Genomic DNA, 19298 nt, shown 5'->3' on the forward strand with positions numbered 1-19298 from the left:
CAGATGTTGGCAAGAGAAAGGATCTCTTTTGCACTGCTGGTGGGAATGCAAACTGGTGCAGCCACTCTGGAACACAGTATGGAAGTTCCTCAAAAAACTAAAAATACAACTACCCTAGGACCCAGCAATTGCACTAGTAGGTATTTATCCAAGGGATACAGGTATGCTGTTTTGAAGGGGCACATGCACCCCAACGTTTATAGCAGCACTGTCAACAATAGCCAAAGTATGGAAAGAGCCCAAATGTCCATCGATGGATGAATGGATAAAGATGTGGAGTGTGTGTGTGTGTGTGTGTGTGTGTGTGTGTGTCTGTCTGTCTCACACACAATGGAGTATTACTCAGCAATCAAAAAGAATGAAATCTTGCCATTTGCAACTATATGGATGGAACTAGAGGGTATTATGCTAAGTGAAATTAGTCAGAGAAAGACAAAAATCATATGACTTCACTCAGAAGAGGACTTTAAGATACAAAACAGATGAACATAAGGGAAGCAAAAATAATATAAAAACAGGGAGGGGGACAAAAACATAAGAGACTCTTAAATATGGGGAACAAGCAGGGTTACTGGAGGGGTTGTGGGAGGGGGGATGGGCTAAATGGGTAGGGGGCACTAAGGAATCTACTGAAATCATTGTTGCACTATATGCTAACTAACTTGGATGTAAATTTTTTAAAAATAAATTAATTAAATAAAAATAAAATGCTTAGAACAAAAAGAAAGAAAGAAAGTGGGGGGCAAGAATAGATTTATCGTGCTGTCTATTCTGTTGCATTTTCCATCACATATTACCTTAAAAAAAAAGAGAGGGGACTTTAGCTATGAAAGGACCCAAAGAAAATTCAAAACTTCCACGGGCTAGTTAAGGTCAAGGTTGTGAGGTTGTGGTGGTAATTCTTTGGCCAGCACCATGGCCGGCTCTACCGCACAGAGGAAACCCTACAAGACAGGGCAGGAGCCGAATACGGCCCGTGAAGGACGCACTTGGGCGGTGGAGGCCAGACAGGCCGAGACCTCATTCAAGTCCAACACTAGCCGAACCGCCTCCGGCAGGGAACCACAAAGACCTACCCAGGCGGAAAATACGGCCACACCGCTCAGCGGATCCAGCTAAGCCCCGCCCACACGCCGCTCCTGCGCGCTGGATCCGCAACGTTCTGCTATGCCCCGCCAAAGACATGACGTGCACGTAGGCGGGGCCTAGGCTCCCAGGATCCGCCGGCTCTTGGCCTGTGGGTGGTGGCCCTGGTAACGCCGGTAGGAGAGGAGAGTCGGGCGCTTCCTGGGTAGCCCGCCAGCTTCCGCGAAAGGGAACCTCCCTCCGTGGTGAAGAGGGGACCCTACAGGGTAAGTGCGGGGGGGGGGCGGGGGCGGCGGGGACGCTTGTGGGGCCGGCGGAGTTTGCCGGACCCGGGGGTCTGCACGTGGGCCGCCCAGAGCGGGGGCGCGGAGTGGAAGAGGGGTCCAGACCCACGCGCCTGCCAGCTCCTCGGGCTTTTGCGGCGGTGCTTGCAGGCGACATCAGGGTCATTCGCACCTTTAACCTCCTGCTGCCTTAACGTCCTGGTTCCATTAGTCCTCCTTGAACTCTGGGCTCCGCTGACCCGTGAGGGGAGCGATTCGTGTTCTGGAAACTGGGTGGGCCAAATAGTAGGGGTCTCTGCCCCCAGGAAGCTGGAGCCCTGCTACATTCATTCATTCAGCAGCATTTGCTGACCGGTTCCCAGAGCTGTGCCAGATGCAGGAGATCCAGTAGGGGAAGGACTGGCAGGCCCAATTCCCTTCTGGGCCTCACAGCCCAGGTGGGAAGCCCAGGTAACGGGCAAGATCATGCCATTCTGACAGTACTGCGGATGTGAGGACAATAAACTCTGGCATTGCTGTAGTGACCAAGAATAGACCTCATAGGGTGGTCAGTCGGTTCTGCCTGAGCTGAGGCATGAGCCAGGAGTGCTCCAGGCTACCAGAGAGAGAGAGGCCAGAGGTGGATAGAGCTGGACACCAAGCTGGACTTCCTTTAGAGGAAAGCCTTGAAGCATCAGGAAGGTAGAAGAGAAGGGAGAGATAGGCAGGGACCATGGAAGGAAGGGTGTTTTTTATCTTAAGTTAGAAGCCATAGAATGGTTTTAAGAGTTGGGGAAAAGCCTGAATTGTTTTGTAAATGATGGTGGGCACAGACCCCATATCCTGGGCATCCACCCAAAGGAATCAGTCACCCACAAGTGCCTGGGTAGTTTCAGTTGTCTCTCCAGACACTTGTATTCCAGAATCATGCATATCATGCCACATATCCTACATCCTTCAGGATGCCATGGAGGTCCTAACCCATAGCCACCCAGTCAGTGAAGGAAACTGAAACTTCTAGGAAAGAGGTTGCTTGGGGATAGGTGGATATCAACTGTGATTACAAGGACCTTCTGACGCACTGTGCAAGACTCATGATGGATGGAGGGATTAGGGTTTGTCTGGGGGAGGTTCTTGTTTTGCTGTCACCAACATATTAACAAGGTTCATGGGGGAGAAAAGCATAGTGATACAAATCCAGAAACTGTTTCTGTCTCCCCCCCACCCTTATAAGCATCAGTTGGCTAATAAGGTGTGTGTCTCTCTCCCTTGTGGAACCTCATATGACAAACCAGAGAGGTGGACAACCATGTAAAGAGATCTGGAAGAACCTCCCCTCCCACTCTGTCTTGTGAAAAGGAAACACCGGGTGATGTTAACAGGGCTGACTCATGTATGTATGCTTTTTTTTTCAGAGAAGGGGAGAAAAATCCATTTAAACCTACCAGGAGAATAAGTAGTGGTTTGTTAATGTCATTTAATTTTGGATAGGTTTTTAGCATATGTGACAGTCATTTGCACACATGGCCCTTTTGTGTATTTTAACTGAAAACCTTGACGAAACTGTCCAACATATTGTGGGGCCACTGATCCAAATCAGATGAGCTTGTATTTCCAGAAGCTCAGCTACCTTTCCTAGCTTCTAGAACGATAGCCAAGGGATGGCCAGGCACTTGTCTCGGGCACCATTGCTCCACACCCAAATTCTGCTCTGTGACCCCACCCTCCCTCTGATGGAAGGTAGCCCCCAGCTGGAGTCAGCTGGGAGCAAGATATGCTAAGCCAAACCTCTTTTTGCCTTTGCACACCTTAGATCCTGCCCCACCCTACTCCCAGCCTACTCTTTATTCCCCACCTGGCTTACCTTCCTTATAGCCTTGTTCTGGACTCTTCCTTTAAAGGACAAAGCTAAAGTGAATTGTTTTCCTTCTAGGGAGGGCCTGATCAACAAATTTACACTTATGGTGTTAGTGGTGCCCATGGAAATGCAATTTTCCCCTCCAGAGGTTGTCTCATAGTACTAGTATCACTGAACAAACATCTTAACCCAGTGGAGTGAAACTGGCTTTTAAGTTTGGGTCTCCAGGATGTGGAGGTTCCTGTGGGCCAGGCTGTTCCTGGCTCTATGCTTCCTAAATGTTATTTTCTATTTGGAATCTGTTTATGTCATGCCAAACTTCTTGGTGTGTAACTTTAATGATGATGTGTAATTCCATGTGAGTATTTTTTTTGTTGTCTAAAGTAGAGTCTTACATTAATAGGGTAAGTGAAGTGATGGAGCACATTTGATTTGGAGACAGAAGCCAGAAAGTCTGGTCTGTGCCTCACCACGTGCCAGCTCTGTGATTCCAGGCAAGTCTGTTTTCAAACATTTTCTGGGACGCTCCATGTGCGTCCCTCCCGAAGCTGCGCGCTCGGTCGAAGAGGACGACCTTCCCCGATAGAGGAGGACCGTTCTTCGGTCAAGGGTATACGAGTAGCTGCGCTCCCCTGCTAGAACCTCCAAACAAGCTCTCAAACATTTTCTGGGCCTTGGTGCTGTCGTATGGCAATAAGTTATGTAAGTCATATGTTATGTAGTGTAAGTGCCAGCCTTGTAGGCCTTTGGTAACAGGATATAGCATATGTAAAGTGTATTTTTTTAATGGGTAGACAAATGTAATAAAGAGCAACCTTTGCCTCAAAATTTGGTATTCCACCTGTTAATCTGATCATGTAGGACATGGTTCGTAGACTAACACAGGACATGATAAAATGTGATTATGAAAAAGGGTCTTCTACCCATGTGGCTCAGACAGGCAAATGTGGTGCCAGCCTTCTGGTTGCAAAAGAGGAGAGAGAGTGTACAGAAAGAAAGAGAGAGAAAGAAAGGCAAGAAAGAGTCTTATAAAAAGCACCATCAGAGTTGGAAGATGTTAGTATTACTTTTGTGTCCTTACTGTTCATCCTTAGAAATGGTTGCTTTAGAGCTTTCTTTATAAATACTTTTTTGTTTAATCATCTCTTAGCAATGGAAAACTCTGGGTTACAGTAACCTAACGAAAGGAAGCCTGTGAGAGGGTAGGGTGTAGGGTGAACACTGGCTGCCTGGGGATGGGCATTCCCCAGGTCACATCTCAGCCTTGATTGTTGCTGGATCTTCTCTCTGTAATTGATTTCTTCATTCCTAATCTTAGTTAACATCTCAGTGCAGATGGTTCCCCAGGTCACAGCCCCAAACCTGCTCTCTCACAAGGGCCAGTTCCATTTCTGACCCATGCCCTGCTGTCATTTCATACTTGTAGAAAACCTGGTCACTATTGTCTCCTGCCCAAACAGCCCCTTCCCAAACAGCCTGCTTCTGTTGGTGGCCATCATCTGGGTCATGAAGCACTGTTGATGGCTCCATCTTTCCCTGACTACCAGAGAATTGCTAAGCCATCATCTAGCCTCTTTTACCAGCAAGTATTGGCTTACTGGCTGTGGGCTCTGGCCTTGTGTTGGGGTTGGGAATGAGTGGGCTGGTCCTTGCTTCTAGAGAGGCACTCTAACCAGAAGGAAGAAAGGCACAAATGAATAGCTCCACATACCACTTACTCAAGGAGGGGAAATGTGTAGAGCACCAAAGAGCCCAAGAGAGAAGCCTCTAGCTGCCAGGGTTTAGAGTGGCAGTAAACATCTTGGGTAGATTTTGTAAAGATGTGGAGAAAAGACAAGAGAAATAAGATCTTTTTAAAAAAGCAAAACAAAACACTCAACCAACTGAGCCACCTACACTCCCCTCTTCTGGGAATTTTATAGTTTTAGGTTTTATAGTTAGGTCTTTAATCCATTTTGAATTAATTTCTGTATATGGTATAAGGAAAGGATCCAACTTCAGTCTTTTGTGTGTGTATATCCAGTTTTCCCAGTACCATTTCTTAAAGAGACTATCCTTTCCCCCATGAATGGTCTCGATACCCTTATCAAAGACCATTTTACCATGTACGTAAGGGTTTACCTCTGGATTTTCTGTTCTGTTGGTCTATGTGTCCCACTACCACAAGCTTTTAATTACTGTGGCTTTGTAGTATGTTTTGAAATCAGGAAGTATAAGGCATCCAATTAGTTCTTTTTCAAGATTGTTTTGTGATTTGGGGGTCCCTTGAGATTCCTTATGAATTTTAGGATTTATTTTTTTCTGTCTCTGCAAAAAAGTCATTAGGATTTTGATAGGAATTGCATTGAACCTGTGGACCATTACAGATAGTATTGATATCTTAACAATATTAAGTCTTCCAGTCCATGAACACGGGTTATCTTACTATTTATTTGACTCAGTTTTCTTTCAGCTATGTTCTGTAGTGTTCAGGGTACAAGTCTTTCACCTCCTTGGTTAACTTTTTTCTTTTTTAAATTTTTATTTATTTGTTTATTTTGAGAAAGAGAGCATGTGTGAGCAGGAGAGAGGGGCAGAGAGAGAGTAAATCCCAAGCAGGGTCCATGCTCAACACAGCCCGATGCAGGGCTTGATCCCATGACCCTGGGATCATGACCTGAGCCAAAATCAAGAGTCAGATGCTCAGCCAACTGAGCCACCCCAGGTACACCTTGGTGGTTAATTTTATTCTTCCGTATTTTATTCCTTTGATGCTATTGTAAATAGAATTATTTTCTTAATTTTCTTTTCAGATTGTTCATTATAGTGTATAGAAACAACTGATTTTTGTGTGTTGATATTGTGTTCTGTAACCTTGAATTTATTAGTTCTAACAGTTATTTTCCTTCCTTCTGGAATCTTTAGGGTTTTCTACATATAAGATCATGTAATCTATGAATAGATCATTTTATTTCTTCTTCCCACTTTGGATGCCTTTTATTTCTTTTACTTTCCTGATTGGTCTGGCTAAAACTTCCAATGTTATGTTGAATGGAAGTGTTGAAAACAGACATCCTTTCTTGTTTCTGATTTTAAAGTAAAAGTTTTCAGTCTTCCACTATTGAGTCTGATGTTAGTTGTTGGGTTTGTATATATGGCCTTTATTATGTTGAAGTATTTTCTTCTATTCCTGTTTGCTGGTTATTTTTATTATTAAAAAGTGTTGGATTTTATTAAATGTTTTTTCTGCATTGATTGAGATGATCATACGGATTTTTCCCCTTTATTCTGTTAATATGATATATTTGCCTTGATGGGTTTTAAATCTTGAACCATTCTTGCATTCTAGGAATAAATCCCAGTTGGTCCTTTTGCTGTGTGGTTGAATTCAGTTTGCTGCTATTTGTTGAGGATTTTTGCATCACTATTCATAAGGAATGCTGGTCTGTATTTTCTTGTAGTGAGTGGCTTTGGTATTAGGGTAATGCTGGCCTTATTGAATGAGTTAAAACGTTCCTTTTCTTCAATTCGGGGGAAGATTTTGGGATTCTTCTTAAAATGTTTGGTAAAATTAGTAGTGACCAGATCACTAGTCATTTGGTCCAGGAGTTTTCTTTGTTGGGAGATTTTTGATTACTGATTCAATTTCCTTACTAGTTACAGGTCTTCAGATTTTCTATTTCTTCATAATTCATCTTGGTAGGTTGTGTTTCTAGGAATTTATTGATTTCATGTAGGTTATCCAATTATTGGTGTACAGTTGAACATAAAACTCTTATAATCATTTTCATTCTGTAAAATCAGTAGTAATGTTCCCTTAATTTCTGATTTTAGTTATAATTTGAATCTTCTCTCTTTATTCCTTAGTCAGTGTAGCTAAAGGTTCAGTTATGGTGATCTTTTCAAAGAACAAGCTCTTGGCTTCATGGATTTTTCTGTTTTTCTATCTTCTGCTTATCCTGCTTTAATTTTTATTGTTTCCTTCCTTCTAGTTTTGTGTTTAATTTGTTCTTTTTCTAGTTCCTTAAGGTGTAAAGTTAGGTTGTTGGTTTGCAATCTTTCTTATAATGTAAGCATTTACAGCTATAAGTTTCCTTCTTGGTACTGCTTTCACTGCATTCCAAAGGTTTGGTATGTTGTGTTTTCATTTTCACCTGTCAGAAGGTATTTTCTGATTTCCTTTTTGATTTCTTTTTTGACACATTAGCTAAGAGTGTGGTGTTTAGTTTTCCAGCTTTCCTTCTTCTATTGATTTCTAGTTTCATTCCACTGTAATCAGAAAATATACTTTGATTGTGATCTTTTAAAATACATTAAGACATGTTTTGTAGCTTCTCATCTTGTCTGTCCTGGAGGATGTTCCATGTGCACTTGAGAAGAATGTGGATTCTGCTGTTGTTGGGTGGTCTTTATGTGCCTCTCAGGTCCAGGTGGTCTTTAGTGTTGTTCAAGTTCCCTATTTCTTTATTGATCTTCTGTCTGGTTTTTTTATCCTTTATTGCAAGTGGGATATTGAATTCTCCTACTATTATTGTACAACTATTTCTTCTTTCAGTTCTGTTTGTTTCATATATTTAAGAGCTCTGTTGTATATGTTTATATTTGTTATGTTAGTGGAGACTTGACCCTTTTATCATTGTATGTTTTTATTTTTTCTGACAGTTTTTGATTCAAAGTCTGTTTTGTCTAATGTTAGTATAGCCTCTTCTACTCTGTTTTGGTTATTCTTTTCATGGAATCTTTTTCATTCTTTTACTTTCAGTCTGTATATGCCCTTAGATCTAAAGTAAGTCTCTTGTAGAATGATACGGTTCGGTCTTGTTTTTTTTATCCATTCAGCTACTGTATGTATCTTGGTTGGAAAGTTTAATCCATTTACATTTAAAGTACTGACAGGGAGGGGTGCCTGGGTGGCTCAGTTGGTTAAGTATCCAACTTCAGCTCAGGTCATGATCTCACGGTCCGTGAGTTTGAGCCCTCTGTCAGGCTCTGTGCCGACAGCTCAGAGCATGGAGCCCGCTTTGGATTCTGTGTGTCCCTGTGTCTCTGCGTCTCCCTCCCACATGCTCTGTCTCTTCTCTCTCAAAACTAAATAAACATTTAAAAAATTTTAAAAATTAAAGTACTGACAGGGAAGGACTACTTTTGCCATTTTATTTTGTGTAGGTCTTATAGCTTTTTTTGTCCCTCATTTCCTCCATTATTGCTTTCCTTTGGGTGTAATTGATTCTTTTCTAAGGACAGTATTTATTCCCTTCTCATTTCCTTTTATATATATTTTCTAGATATTTTCTTGGTGATTACCACAGAGATTACATATAACATCCTGAAATTATAAGTCTGTTCTAAAATTTATCCCAGTTTAGCTTGAATTACATATGTTAACTCTTCTCCTTTATATCATATATCTTCCTAATTTGTTTTTGATGTCACAGCATTTGTTTTTCTTTGTTTTACTTTTATTTATTTTGAGATAGAGAGAGTGCAAGTTGGGGAGGGGCAGAGAGAGAGAATCCCAAGCAGGCTCCACACTGTCAGCACGAAGCCCAATGAGAGGCCTGAACTCAAAACCTGTGAGATCATGACCTGAGCTGAAGTCAGACGCTTAACCAACTGAGCCACCCACATACCCCTCAGCATTTGTTTTTTTTAATGCTGAAGAAAATAAAAAGTGGAGTTACAAACCAAATATACACTAATACTGGTTGTTGTGTTTGTCCACGTATTTTACTTCTTTGGAGACCTTTATATTTTCTTATGGATTTCTGTTACTGTTTGGCGTCCTTTCATGTCAACCTTTAGCATTTGTTGTAGGGCAGGTCTGCTGGCAAAGAACTCCCTCAGCTTTCATTTATCTGGGAATGCCTTAATTTCACCTTCATTTTTGAAGGACAGTTTTACTGAATATGAAATTCTCAGCTGACAGATTTTTCTTTTAGTAGTTTGAATATATCATCCCGCTGCTTTCTGATCTCCAAAATTTCTGTTGAGAAATGGGCTGATAATCTTATTATTTAAGGATTCTTTGTACATGATAAATTGCTTTTCTCTTGGTGCTTTCAAGATTCCTTCTTTTATTTTCTGGATTTCAGTGGTGTGATTACAGTGTATCTCAGCATGAGTCTCTGGGTTTATCCTCCTTGGAGTTCAGCCATTATTTCTGTCCTTCTCTCTGTGTTTTCTTCCGGGGCTCCTGAAATGTGCCTGTTGGTCCCTTGTGGTGTCCCATAAATCCCTTGGGCTCTGTTCACTTTTCTTATGTCTTTTTTTCTTTTGCTCCTCTGATTCAATAAGTTTAATGTCCATGTTCAAGTTCACTGGTTCTTCTGCCTGCTCAGATTTGCTGTTAAACCCCTCTTGTGAATTTTTCAATACATTTAGCCCCACAATTTGGTTGCTTTTTATAATTTCTATTTCTTCATTGATATTCCCATTTTGTTGTTATGTCATATTCCATATTTCTTTCAGTTCTTGTGTTTCACCATATGTAAGACAGTTGTTTTAAGTCTTTATCTGGTATATCCAATGCCTATGTTTCTTCAGAGACAGTTTCTGCCACCTTTTCTTCCTTTGAATGGGCCAAATTTTCCTGTATCTTGGTATGCCTTGTGATTTCTATTGTTGAAAAGTGGAGCATTTAAGAAAATAGCCACCTCTCCGAGGCTTTGCAGACTGGTTCTGTGCCATGAAAGATCTTCACTAATTAACAGAATGTGTCTGAGCCTTCGAGTCAGTCCAGGGCAAAGGCTTAAGGTCCTCTCAGGATTGTTACCTGGGCCTGTGTGTGTATTAGTTTCAATTCTCCCATATGTTATGGTTGCTTTTAAATGTCTTAATTTCTTAAACGGTTCCATCCACACTCCTTCTTAGGTGTTCAATGTTTTCTTGTTTCTTACACACACACACACACACACACACACACACCCAAACCTGGCCTCTTGCCCCAAGCATGTGTGGTTCTGCAGTCACCCCGTGACTTTCATAAGAAGTACCCAATGGGTTTTCCCCCATTGGAGCTCTGAGCTCCAAGTCAGGCAAAACAGAGACCTGTCTCTTGGGCAGCCTGAAGATAGGTTAGAATGTTGCTCTGATCCCTCCAGTTTGAAGGAAGGAGATAGGTAGACACTGAGCTGCTGCTTCCTTTAGACTGCACTGTGCAGAGAGGGGTGGGGGCAAGGATGAGTAAACACCACTGAACTTAACGAACATTCTGAATGTGATTTCTTGATTCGGCATTTGCTTGTAGAAATCTATGGATCTTTGACTGTTTTTCAGAATGCCTATAAAATATTATAGCCAGTCCCAATTTTTTCTAATATTTCTGTGGGGGAGCAAGGGCTTAGAGCTCCCTATTCTACTGTCTTGCTGATGTTTCTCTCCTCATTAAAGGATTTGAAACAGGGACTCTTTTTATTTTTTTTAAATGTTTATTTTTCAGAGAGAGAGAACACATGTACATGAGAGAGGGAGACAGAAGATCTGAAGCAGGATTTGTACTGACTGCAGAGAGCCCGATGTGGGGCTTGAACTCACAAACTGTGAGATCATGACCTGAGCCAAAGTCAGATGCTTAACTGACTGAGCCACCTGGGCACCCCAAAATAGGGACTCTTGTGTGTCTGGTGACAGTATGGGAGGTAGACAGGGATAGAGATGCATCCTCCATCCTTCTAGATTAGGGACCTGTGTTCTCAACTGAGCTGCAGTGGCACAACCAGGATAAGTTCCTGACCTTGAAGCTCATGGTGTAGAGGGTGACATGGACCTTCAGGAATTAATCCCACAGATCCTGGCATTGTTGCAGATTATGGGGGTACCAGGCCAGAGGGGGCAGGAAGTACAGAGAGAGCATAATGGGGGTGAGGATCTTTCAAGTTGAGGGTGGTCAGGGATGGTGGGGACAATAACATTTCAGCTGAGGCTTGGGGATGAGAACAAGGTTGACTGGGTTTCACGAGCATTCTGGGAACTGGTAACAGTGTGTGCAAAGGGACTGAGGCAGAGAGAAGCTGAGTTCTAGGGACAGAAGGAGGCACTAGGTTCTCAGAGCACTATGAGCAAAGGCAAGAGAGGATGAGAGAAAGCTACAAAGGCTGGTGAGGATCCAGGGTGTGCACCACGATCCTAAGAGCAGTAAGAAGCTCCCAAGTGAGACCCAAGAGAGGCTCAAAGTTAGGCAGGAATAGGGGTGGGGAGGAGGCTTGCTCCTTGGTCCTGCCAACATAGACTTTCCCTCAGCCCTGTGCACAGCAGATGCTCAGGGAAGGGTGATTTGCCCTGCTCCCTGCCTAAGCTTGGGTGGTGGGCCACTGGTGTCCCCCTGAGCAGGAGCACAGAGACATCCAAAGGTTTGGGCAGTGCTCTTGGATCTGAGGGCATCCAGGTGTAGCTGCAGGGCTAGATCCTGGAAAGGAGTGGCCACAGAAGTCCTGGACTCCCTTCCCCACCACCCCAAGGGCCACTTTCATTCCATTTCTCCTCTGCCCAGACAACCTCAAGGTTGGTGTGAAGACCACCACAGGCTTGCCCCCTGCACTTTTAACTCTGGCCCCTGCTTTTCTTCTTCCCAGAGAGTGTAGTCACACTATCTTCCAGCACTCCTGCCTGTCACTGTCCCTGGTTCCAAGGGGGGGTGTTACCTCCCACTACCCTGCTATAAAGCCAGCATTGAATATGGGCTGGCACATTCTCTGTGTTCTCTTCTGAGCACATCACACATCTCATTGTATCCCCAAACAGCATCACAAAGCAGCTTTCCCCCTTACAGATGAGGAGGCCAGCCCTCATGAAGGTTAACTTGCCCACAGTCACATGCTGCTATGGGCAGAGTATAAACCCATGTCCTGCTTTCAGCCTTGTACTTCCCTGTCTCCTTACTCCTAGGAGAGTCCACTCCATTTACAACTTACAGAGTGAGGGATGGACAGACAGGTGGACATTCCCCAAGGGTAGGGAGCCCTGAGAATCAAGCACCCTGCTTCTTATTCTTTGAAGCCTCAGGTTCCCACATGGTGTCTTATACCAGAAGCTGCTAAGAAAGCTTGAATGAATGCTTTATTTGAGGGGCTGAGGGGTATTGAACCAAAGACAGTGGCGCGGAGTTAGTTTCTTTTGCTGCTCGGGTAGGATTTCATAGGCTTGGAAAGCACATAGGCATTATTTCCTCCTTGGCGGAGTATTCTACCTGAGTAAAACGAGACATCTCCTGTGAAACTTCCAGGAAGATGAGCTGCATTTCTCAGACGTGGCTGGGGCTCTCTGTAGTCCCCAAAGGATGGGACTTTAAGCCTTCTGAGAAGTGAACACCTATATAGAAGAGGAAGCAAGAACTGAAAGAATGGATTGGACACATGCTCCTGTACCTTGAGAGGTTTGGGGATACCATTTACATCTGGCTTTTTGAAGTGCCCATAAATCCAAAAGCCACTTGTCTGGAATAGCACTTGCCTTAGAGCTGGCAGCTGTGGATCTGTGCCCCGAGTCAGCCTCAGCAAGACCTCCCGCCTCGAACAGATTATCTAGTCTTATAAAGACCATAGTCTTAGAGAGAGACAGACAGAGAGAGAGAGAACGACTTTACATATGTATGTATATGTATATATACATATAACTAGCCTCAGTTCCTCTTCTCTTCTTAAAATTTTTTTAATGTTTATTTATTTTTGAGAGAGAGACAGAGCGTGGATGGGGGAGGGGCAGAGGGAGGAGACATAAAATCTGAAGCAGGCTCCAGGCTGTCAGCGCAGAGCCAGATGCAGGGCTCGAATTCACGAGCTGCGAGATCATGACCTGAGCCAAAGTCGGCCGCCCAACCGACTGAGCCACCCAGGCACCCCCTCTTCTCCTCTATAAAGTGGGCTCATACCTTCTAGAAGCTCTTTGAAGACCAAATGAAGCTTCTCATTCCAGGCAGAAAAATGCAGACCAGTTTCTGGCTGAATGTTTTGTCTCCGAGCACAAATGTTTGTCTGACTCGCCCTGGAAGCTTGCTAACATGTTTTTCCTGCTTTCCCTCCCTTTTCACCAACAGCTTCAGCACAGTCCTCAGCAGATAGAGACATGAGAAAAATACCAAATAATGGGAACCTGAAGATGACAAAAGTGGCTTACCCTCTGGGGCTGTTCATTTGCCTGTTCATCTATGTCGCCTATATCAAGTGGCACTGGGCCTCCGCCACCCAGGCCTTCTTCAGCATCACTGAGGTAGCGTCTGGGGCCCGGAGGGGCCAGCAGGCTCATAGTCCTCTGGGGACAGCTACACATGGTCATGAGGTTTTCTATGGCATCATGTTTGACGCAGGAAGCACTGGCACCCGTGTGCACATCTTCCAATTCGCCCGGCAGCCTGGAGGTATGCTGGGCAGAGGGCCCTGGCCATTCACTGCATGGTTCTCCTTGCTCACGTCAGAGCTCTCGGGATCTCTTCTACTTAGAGACAATGGTTTATCAGCATGTGGGCTGGATGCCCTGCCTCGGACTCATCTGGGAACTTGTCAAAAATGCAGTTCCCAGAGAAGCTGGCTCCGGTGTGGTTTGGGGCCCAGGAATCTGAATTTCCCTGGAGCACCAGACTATCCATACTCACACTAGCATCTGGTGACCACCTCAGGGCAACTGAGATCCCCAAGGGTATTGGGTGGCCTGTCCTGTCCCAGTGTTTACCAGCATGTCAGATGACTAGGACCATGACTTAAGCCAGAAGCTGCGTTGGGAGAGGTTAAGGCAGGAAGTTGCCCCAAACTCAGACTGGTATGAGGCAGCAGTCTGGGTAAGTCATGAACTGGCACGGACCTAGGACCCAGTCTGACATGGTGCTGCCCAGTGGGTCCAGGAGGAGAGGGGGGTGACAGACGAGAGTGGCCTCAGCAGTGCGGAGGGAGCTGGAGTCTGAGCCCCATCAGCTTTGCTTGCTAGGGTGGGGACCACAGGCTTCCGGCAAGAAGGAGGAGGGAGTTTGTGTATGTTCGCCCCCTAACTGCTCCTGTGGAGAGACACAGTCACTGCCCAGCTCTGAACTCTTTCCCTCCCCACTTTGATCTCCTTCTCTAGCGCCCCTTGTACCCTCCAGCTCTGAGGGCCACCCTCCAGCTTCTAGCCAGTGAATGTTTTCCCCCTGGCTGCTCAGTAGGTCTGCTGGTCGTGTCTGGTTCTTTGCTGACCCTCGAAACCTTTTGAGTAGACACTGTTTTTGAGCTGGTGGCAACAGACACCATTAGTAGTTCTCTCCAAAACTGTTGTGGCATGTTTTCTCTACTCTTCATCTGCTCTATTAATTAACTCATTTCAGTAGTTAAAGTTTTATATGCCAGACCTACATACTTCCCATAACGGTTTTGAAGCTTTTAAGACAATTCATATTCAGAATGTAATCCTTTAGTAGCCATATTCCAGTATTTTATCTCTGGAGAGACATCCTTTCAAAAAGTTCTGTCCCTGATTTTTCCTCCTGGGTCTTCATGTCCAAATTTGGACCAGCATCCCTTGGCCACCAGTGTACCCCTGAACACTCCCTTGCTATATGCTCATGAGTCCAGGCCCCTTATGGTTTAAAAGAAGGGAAAAAATAAATGTTCTTTCAGAACCTGTACTACATCCATCCTAGAACAGAGAAATGATTTTCATGTTTGCAGTTTAGAATCATCTGTCCTGCTCCTCTGTTAATTTCACGAAAACCATGTTAAAATTTAGCACTTTAGATGGATACAGTTTTGTATATAAATTATACCTCAGTAAGGTTGACTAAAAAAAAAAAAAAAAAAAAAAAATTCTGACCAAAGCCTCAGGTGTTAACATTCATCTTGTTTATCTGAACTAAAGAGGCAGCATCCCAGTCACCCTGGGATTGGTCTGATTTCAGGCGTCTGCTTTGAAAAGGGCAGCAAGCCATTGTTGTATATATTTATATATTCGTGTATATATTTGCCGTGTACCTTTTAAAACATGTTTCCCCCTTAGAAACTCCCACTTTGACCCATGAGACCTTCAAAGCACTGAAGCCAGGTCTTTCTGCTTATGCTGATGATGTTGAAAAGGTAATTATTTTCTCTCACATCTGTTGTTCTTCACATTTGTCTTCCAACTCTATAATCTGTTAAAGCCAGCTCCCTATCTGTTGAGTGCAGTAGGCCTTCTTCACAGAGAAAAACATCTCTGACAGTACTAACCTGGGACATCTCCTGCTGTTTAGAATGATCAGTTGGAGGAAACTGGTACTGCACGTGAGGCTCAAGGAGGGCTGCTGCCCCTACCCTAAGGCCTTCCCCCAGCCAACACACATGCCACCCAGAAGTCTTAGTGTGGTTCAAAAACACAAAGCCTACAAACTTGACAAAAAGCATTATTTGAGGGGCGCCTGGGTGGCTCAGTTGGTTGAGTGTCCAACTTTGGCTCAGGTCATGATCTCACAGTTCTTGGGTTCAAGCCCCGCTCTGCTGACAGCTGAGAGCCGGGAGCCTGCTTTGGATTCTGTGTCTCCCTCTCTCTGTGACCCTCCCCTGCTTGTGCTCTGTTTCTCTCTCTTTCAAAAATAAACATTTAAAAAAATTGCTTTAAAAAAAAAGCATTATTTGAGAGTTTGTTTTTGTTTCAGTTCCTCTGATTGAGGGTGACAAAAGTTGACTAACACAAAAAATTGAAGTTAAAAATGTATTATGTAAAATCCACAAAACCAAGTAAGTGTGAAAGATTTATTTAAACTATCAAACAATGATTTTTGTAAGTTTGTAGCTTTTATATTTTTTGAGTCCTTAAAGCTTATAGCTGCACTAATACTGGACACCTGTATTTCCACTAAAGCACTGATGAAACGGACTAGTTAGTGATATACCTATACATGCCTTTTGCCTCAAATATGTCTTAAAAGCTGATGTATCATTTTTGCCCACAGGTGTCTCTTGATCTCAGTGAAGTCATACCCTGCTTTCCTGTGGCTTGGTTAAAATTGAAAACAAAACTGAAATGAGTGATGCTAGAGTAACCATAAGGTTACACATGATTAAATTAGGTGTCTTTAGAATAAACTCATAGGACTTTTAAACTCTTATTTGTTTTAGTAGGCAGTACACATTCAAGTGGGACATATTTCACAGCTTCACAGGGCAGACAATGAGAACTCTCCTCCCTCTCTAGTCCCCTCCAGGAGAGCTGGTGTCCCTGGTTTCTTATGTGTTCTTCAAGGGCTAGGTGATATACCTATGAGCAAATACATCTATATTCTTCCCCTCCCCTATTTTTACAATAGAATGGCATTCACATTGTTACATACTTTGTTTTTGTCCTTCAGCAGTATAACATGGAGAACATTTACTATCAGGATATGAAGAGCTTCCTTGATTTTTCTGGCAATGATATTGCAGTATGTGCGGGCACATTAAATTACAGAACCAGTCCCCTCCTGAAAGACATTTGGATAATGTCTAACACTTTACTCTTAACGGTATAAGGCTGCAGTTTGTCACCTTATATGAACTTCATTACCCACACATGCAAGGGCATTTATCTCAGATGAATTCTTACAATGGGATTTCTGAGTAAAAGGAATGTATGTTTTCTTGGACAGACATTGCCAAATTGCCCTCCCCCACACCACCCCACAGCATTGTACCTATTGATAATGCCCAGCAATACTTTACCAAAGTTGTTTTGCCACCTATGCACTGACACAGGGCCGTAACCAACTTTTGGACCTCAAGCATTCTGGCAGGTGTAAATGATTCCTCTGTGTAGTTATTCATGGGATTTTAGCACCATGAGAGATTCCCCACGATGTCCAGGGGAATCACAGCTCATCTGAGGTCACCCACTGGGGGTTGGTGATGGGGGCTGGGTGGGGTTTTGGTTGCCAGAGTATAGAACAGCAAGACCCCTATTGTGTGTGTCCTTATCCCACCATGCTCCACTGCCAAGGGTGTTTCTCTGTACTCACTTGGTCCCTGTTGCCCCTCACACCCACCAGCACCACTTAAGTCATTTTCTGCCAATTTGGAAAATTAGAAGAAAATGTATTTATGAGTTAATAAAACCAAAAGGGTTGGGGGAGCATCTGTGACCCTGTATGCTGATCTTTGACAGATTCTACTTTACTTTTACCACCTTCACAGAGTACTTCGGGAATTCAGGAATTACTGGATGTTGCTAAAAAAGACGTTCCTTTTGACTTCTGGAAGGCTACCCCCTTGGTTCTCAAGGCCACAGCTGGTTTACGTCTATTACCAGGAGAAAAGGCTCAGAAGTTACTGCAAAAGGTGATCTTATCCATTTACCCCTGGGGGAGGGGGGGGCGGCAGAGGTGCATAGCTTATGATATCTGGAAACACCAAATATTCAGCCATTGTCCAAGCAGTCAGACGGGCTATGTAGAAGCTTCTTGAGGAGGAAAACACATCAAAATGTTAACAGCATCACTTTTAGCAGTTTGTGTTTTCTAGAATGAATCTGTTGTGTGATAACAGCAACTTTGTTTTAAAAATACATTGAAGCCTTTTGAAGGGCTTACTTCCATGCAGACTTGTTCCTTGTAGAGGGCTGTGGAAGCCAAGTTCCTGACATTTCATCTCCAGCCTGCTTGTTCTCATGGAAATTGCTAGTTTCCCTCTTGGTCTGATCCACAGATGTAACTGCTAAGGAGGCCTTTTAGCCTTCTCCGGCCCTGTTCGTTTCTCAAATGGCCAGGATTGTCCCCAGAACCAGCGGCAGCCCTGTAAAGGGGCTCTGGACCCTATCTCTAACAGGTGCCTGAATGGTTCTTATTGTCAGGCACATTAGGGAAACTGCTCTCAACAATATGGTCCCCTCATCCTCTGTACTGTTTCTAAACTATGCAACTGCTAAATGATGAATTTTTGCACATTTTTCAAAGTCCCTTGTAAAAATTACCTTGCATGCTCAAGTCGGATGGTGGGCCACAAGTGCAGTTGGAATGTGCAGAGTACTGAAGTTTCTGTGTGTCAATACTTGGTAAAAAAAAAAAAAAAAAGGAGAAGGAAATACACCCAAATGCAGCTGCTCCTCTGCCTTCACCTTCCCTCTGTGGGACTGTCTCCTGAGTCCCAGGCTAAACTCTGCCTTGAGGGGTTTCTTGTCCCTCATCTCTAGTCCTAAAGCTGGGCAGTGTTTGGGGGCCCAGTAGGCTCAGGATGCCCCTGAGCAGTTCTAGCCCAAAGTGGCTTGAAGAGAAGACAGGGCTCTTCAGGGTAGCCTCTGCCTCTGCCAGCCCAGAGAGTAGATTAAGGAGGATACCACTTGCCAAGGATTAGAGAAATTTAAAACAAGAGTTTTGTTACTTCACAGCAACAGCTGCCGTCCTTTGCTGTTTTGTCACCACCTGCTGAAAACACAGCATATTTGGGAACTTTGAGTCTAGATTCTGAAGGATAAAGACATGTCTCTTTACATTTAGGTGAAAGAAGTGTTTAAGGCATCGCCTTTCCTTGTGGGAGATGACTGTGTTTCCATCATGAATGGAACGGATGAAGGTAGGGTCTCCCAAGCTCTCTGTCCCTCGCGACAGGCTGTATGTAGGGCTGCTGTTGGCTTCCGAGTGGGAACTTTCTCCTTGGTCAGACACAGGCAAACAAAAATGGCAGTCCCACTCAATTCACAGTTCTACTGTCTCAGAGGATCTTTGTGGGCCAGTGTTAGAGATGGGTTCTCATCTTGACCAGCTCCAAACTTGGCACAGATGAAGTTTCTGAAAACAAATCCTCTTCAGTTTTAAGAACATTTAGAGAGAATCCCCACTTGCTACCCTATTTAGAAGTTTGCTGTTACATTGTTATTGCTAAAAGAGAAAAGGTCAGGTTCCTCACCAGCCCCTGATTTTAAATATGACCAGGGGAGGGGAGAGCAACATTTGGTTCTCTTCCAAAAAGTGGAAGTTGATGATAAAGAATAGGAGGGAGAGATACAACATTTGACAGAGTATTTATTGTTTTAGTGTGGTGTCTTCTAGAACAGTCTTCCAGAAGCTGTTGGTGACTTGATGACTGATGCCTCTTCCTGTAGTTGGTCTGGAGACTGAGGAGTGATGAGTGCTCACTTCCAGCGCCTGGAATCTGAAAGTGGTCATTTGAGTGCATGTGTTGTTTACAGCATCTCAGGTTATTCACATGTTG

At 43.9% G+C, this 19298-nt stretch overlaps 1 protein-coding gene across 7 annotated transcripts in view; it reads left to right on the forward strand.

Annotated features, from left to right (window-relative positions):
- The first annotated feature begins 1174 nt into the window (after nucleotides 1-1174).
- ENTPD6 (ectonucleoside triphosphate diphosphohydrolase 6) overlaps nucleotides 1175-19298 on the forward strand; it is a 38769-nt gene continuing 20645 nt past the window's right edge. The window contains exons 1-7 of one of the 7 annotated variants that reach the window (XM_011280971.4): nucleotides 1177-1352; nucleotides 2645-2742; nucleotides 3611-3701; nucleotides 13217-13537; nucleotides 15142-15218; nucleotides 17286-17429; nucleotides 18584-18659. In XM_011280971.4, coding sequence (XP_011279273.1) covers nucleotides 13246-13537; nucleotides 15142-15218; nucleotides 17286-17429; nucleotides 18584-18659 — 589 coding nt within the window. In that variant the 5' untranslated portion in view covers nucleotides 1177-1352; nucleotides 2645-2742; nucleotides 3611-3701; nucleotides 13217-13245. Of the gene's footprint in view, nucleotides 1353-2644; nucleotides 2743-3610; nucleotides 3702-12407; nucleotides 12557-13216; nucleotides 13538-15141; nucleotides 15219-17285; nucleotides 17430-18583; nucleotides 18660-19298 lie in introns of those variants that run through there. The other 6 variants (XM_019826924.3, XM_006930007.5, XM_006930009.5 and 3 more) reach the window with 6 other exon arrangements.

The sequence above is a fragment of the Felis catus genome, chromosome A3 (genome assembly GCF_018350175.1).
Source record: "Felis catus isolate Fca126 chromosome A3, F.catus_Fca126_mat1.0, whole genome shotgun sequence".
Lineage (NCBI taxonomy): Eukaryota > Metazoa > Chordata > Mammalia > Carnivora > Felidae > Felis > Felis catus.